The sequence below is a fragment of the Impatiens glandulifera genome, chromosome 2 (assembly GCF_907164915.1).
Source record: "Impatiens glandulifera chromosome 2, dImpGla2.1, whole genome shotgun sequence".
Taxonomy (NCBI): Eukaryota; Viridiplantae; Streptophyta; class Magnoliopsida; order Ericales; family Balsaminaceae; genus Impatiens; species Impatiens glandulifera.
This window is the reverse complement of record NC_061863.1, coordinates 12,966,402-12,970,976: the sequence shown is the minus strand read 5'-3', so window position 1 is coordinate 12,970,976 and position 4,575 is coordinate 12,966,402. Positions and strand designations below refer to the sequence as shown.

The 4,575-nt window shown below is 29.5% G+C and overlaps 1 protein-coding gene across 1 annotated transcript; it reads left to right on the top strand.

Annotated features, from left to right (window-relative positions):
* Window positions 1–2,592: 2,592 nt before the first annotated feature.
* On the top strand, window positions 2,593–4,349 carry LOC124927146 (thioredoxin H1-like). The gene is made up of 3 exons (XM_047467505.1): window positions 2,593–2,729; window positions 3,829–3,951; window positions 4,025–4,349. Exons 1-3 carry the CDS (start codon window positions 2,622–2,624, stop codon window positions 4,169–4,171), a joined length of 378 nt encoding a protein of 125 aa, XP_047323461.1. The 5' UTR covers window positions 2,593–2,621; the 3' UTR covers window positions 4,172–4,349.
* The last annotated feature ends 226 nt before the right edge of the window (window positions 4,350–4,575 follow it).

The window sequence follows — 4,575 nt, the reverse complement described above, 5'->3', positions numbered from 1 at the left end:
CAAGCTGGAGGAACTGGAGAAGAGGGATGAAGAAAGAAGGCGGAAAATGGAAGAAATGGAAGCGGAAAAGGAAGAAATGGTGACAAGAATGGAGAGGGAGAAGTTAGAGATGAACGCAAGAATGGAAAGAATCGAATTGTATATGAGGCAACAACCACCTCCTCCCCCACAAGCTAAGGTTGTTTCGATTATGAACATGTTTTCATTAGTGGTTGAATTTATAAAGATTGTTCGGAATATTAGTTTGGTTTCGAATTTTGTAATGTTAATGATCAATTAATGTGATCGTTTAATGTATGTTGCATTTCTTTTATCATTGATATATTGGTTTGGCTGAACAGGTTTTGGTTGCGAGCAAAATAATCCGCACGTTTTTAAAAATTTACCGGAAAAAACCGAAAGTAATATTGAAATCTCTCGGTTTTTCTTCAAATGGAAAAACCGAGAGATATTAGAAAACTCTCGGTTTTTAGCCAAAGAGAAAACCGAGAGTTATATGACAAACCCTCGGTTTTTACCCAAAAGAGGAAAACCGAGAGTTTTGATTTAACTTTCGGTTTTCCTCTTCGGGTAAAAACCGAGAGTTTTCATATAACTCTCGGTTTTCTCAATTTGAAGAAAAACCGAGAGTTATTACAAAAACTCTCGGTTTTCTGAAAAAGGAGAAAACCGAGAGTTATTAGAAAACTCTCGGTTTTTACCCGAAGAGGAAAACCGAAAGTTAAATCAAAACTCTCGGTTTTTCCACAAAGAGAAAAACCGAAAGTTATTTGTAAAACCCTCAGTTTTTCCACAAAGAGAAAAACCGAAAGTTCTTTGTAAAACCCTCGGTTTTTCCACAAAGAGAAAAACCCGAAAGTTTTCATATAACTCTCGGTTTTTCTCTTTGTGGAAAAACCGAGAGAGTCAATACCGAGGGATGGCGAGAGTTACTAAAACCTTTGGTAAGGTGTCTTTACCGAAGTTATAGGGTCAAAACCGAGAGTTTTTACTCTCAATTTTGACCCATTTTCACCAGTGTTTGTTTCAGTATTTTAAAAACTTTTACAATTAACTGCGCATTCATTGACTTCAACTTTGCCTGAGTTGCTTCGATCTATTTTCATAGTCTCTTATTCACTTTCCTATACTGTTTTTTCTATCACTTTCATCTTCTAATTTTAAATTGCTTTCATCCTATGATTCTTTACCTTTTCTTCCTCTAATTCCTCTTCATTTTCATCCTCTAACTCTTTAACTTCTCCTTCCTCTAATTTTTCATCCTCTCCTTCTACATCTTTAGTTTTATCAAGATGCCCTCCATTCTTGATTCTTCAGTTTCATTTTCCTAAGCTTTCTCATTCTGCTCCTAAACTTTTAGTCTTTCTTTCTGTTTCTGAACTTTTAGGATTTCCTGTTTTTCTTCAATTGTTTTTGCACATTTATTATTGACAAGTTCAAAAGTATTGCAGAACGCACATCTATTTGACCTCTATTCATATGAAATATCTATGACTGTGGGCTTACCTCTTCTGTCAATCACTATCATGTTTGCTGGTAGAGTAATTTTAGGATGCACTTCAATGCTTATTCTATCATATATAATATGTTCGTTTTCTTTCGTGATTGAGTCCATATACAATGGTTTTCCCAAGAGACTGGCAAAATGACTAAGTGCTTCTGTATTGTACATATCAGTTAGGGTGTTCCTTAGTTTGAACCAAATTTGAGTATTTTCTTTCGATTTGCTCCTACCATCTTTCAAGCTTGCCTAATAATGGGTGTTGTACCTTAGTTTGCCCCTACAATACAATAAAAAAAATCAATTCAAACGTTTTTAATAACTAGGTTTTTTATGTAATATTTTATAATAATTATATATATATATATATATATATATATATATATATATATATATTAAATCTATATATTATTTATTTATAAAATAAATATTTTAAAACTAGATACCATTTAAAAAAATAATTTTAGTGTATAAAATAAAATATTTAATGTTTAACTTATTTATTGAAACACATAAATCACCTAATTAAAAAAAAAAAATCTAATTCCTGTTATATTAAAAATTCATATTATTTTAAAAGATAAATTTAAAACTTTTATAAAATATACTTATTTAATATTTATTATTATTGAGTTAAAAGAATATAATTCTCTCCCAACTGAAAAACATCCCATATATATAACTAATTTACTGCAATATTGTGGTGATGTTCATTTTTTTTAACTCACTTTAATATCCCATATATATAACTAATTTACTGCAATATTGTGGTGATGTTCATTTTTTTTAACTCACTTTAATATTTAATTTTAAATAAGACATACTTAAAGGATATTTCTTTCCTTAAAATCTGTGTCATTGAGTTACTTTCGATAATAAACTTATAAGATAGAAAAGCAAATTCACAATCTGTGGGACCAAAGACATTGATAGTTGTCCCTGAAATTATGACAAAAGTGTATTCGTCAACTCAAAGTTGCGTTCATACAGCTGCATTGTTAAGCTACCATAACTTTACCAATGACAGATTCACTAAATAATCATATACGGGTCTCTATAAAAGGGGAAGGGGCAAAGATAATTTATTTTCATCTCAATCCAAAGCTAGAGTATTTCATTTATGACTTCACTCGAAATGGCTTCTTCAGAAGAAGGACAAGTGATCGGTTGTCACACGGTTGAAGAGTTCGACCTGCAAATGCATAAGGGCAATGAATCCAAGAAATTGGTACTCTTTTTAACTCTTCCACATTATGGGTTTCTTAAAGAAGGTCTTTGATATGTTTATATGATTATAATTAATGGTTTTCTTAATTTAAGGTCTTATTTTTCTAATATTTTTAAATTTATAAGTGAAACTTATTTATTAGTTATTGGAAAAAAACAAAGATATTATCATTTACAATAATAAATGGATTCTCCACTTGAAATATAAAATTTAAGAGCAATAAACTGCAAATATAAACGGAAATAAGATGACATAATAATATATAATATTTTTACGTGAAAATTTTTCTCAATTTAAGGAGTGAAAATCTTGTATAGCAATTTTTAATAGCACAAAAATATTAATGGCATAATAAAAAAACACACAAACTTTTTGGTCTCAAAATAGTTGAATAAAACTCCAACTAGAAAGAAAATTGAAACATATCGACAAAATTATGTTTAATCGAACTATGTTTGACCCGTTAACCTAATAAATATGACACTTTTATCAACTTCATAGGCATAAATAAAATATTTCCAAAATATAAGTAATTTCACATCTTGAACCAACTTAGGGATTGTTCTGTATAGGATTATTTGGGTTATTTCAACATCATTTCTCTATATAATATTTTTCTCAAATTTATTTTATGTCTTCTATCTACATCTTTTTATTTTTTTACAACATCTTTCTTGTTTTTATATAAATACTATATGCTCTAAAATACAATATTATTTTTAAAGAAATTAAAATGATTTGGATTGTTCTTAGAGCCGGCCATAAATAAGATCATAGATTAGGCAACTCAATCTCTTATAGTAAAAAATTATTAATAAATTAAAGTCTACCTAGAATCCTAAGCCAAAGACAACTCAATACTCATATTGGGTCAAATTCAATACTTTTAATTTTATTATTTAAAAGACTTCACAAAATTACAAATATAAACACGAATTTTATATGTATTAAAGAGAAAAAAAACTTACCAGGATAATGGTAAAGTTAGATAAAAAAAAATTATCAACCCAAAGATTGGACCCGTATACTTGTTTTTGTCATAGTTGAAGTTAAAACAAAAACTAACAATATCCATGTGTTAAATTTTGGCATTTTGTAGGTGGTGATTGACTTTACAGCCTCATGGTGCGGTCCATGCCGGTTCATCTCCCCAGTTCTAGCAGAATTAGCAAAGAAAATGCCTGAAATTACCTTCCTCAAAGTTGACGTTGATGAACTCAGCGTAAGACAAGATTCACATCTTCTTTCAATATGTTCATGTATTTCTCAAAGATTTGTTTTATGTATATATGCAGTCTGTTTCTGAGGATTTCGCTGTAGAGGCAATGCCGACATTCGTGTTTGTTAAGGAAGGTAGTCTTGTCGATAGGGTTGTCGGTGCTCGGAAAGAGGAGCTGCAATCAAAGATAACTCTTCACTCGGCTGTCGCTGCTAGTGCCTGATGTTGGAAAAAATTAATAAATATATGAAAACTCTATGTTTTGTTTCTTTGTTATATGGTATGTTGAATAAATCTGTTGTAATTTTAGTTTTAAAACCTATGATCATTTTATAAATGTCAATTTTATGAAAAAAAAAGTTGGATAAAAATATTAAATTTGTTCCTTAAGTGGAGATTTATATATGTCCAACAACTTGACAAAAGTATTAAATTTATTCAAAATCACAAAAATCTCTATTGAAGTGAAAATTTCACCCAACTATTCATGTCATATCCACTTGTTTTTTTATAGCCAAAATCTTATCATCTCAAATAGAAATTGTCATCAAATAATAAAAATAATTTTAATATTTGCAGACCTAATTTACCCTTCATTTTTTACCTATCTAATTTTACACATTCACC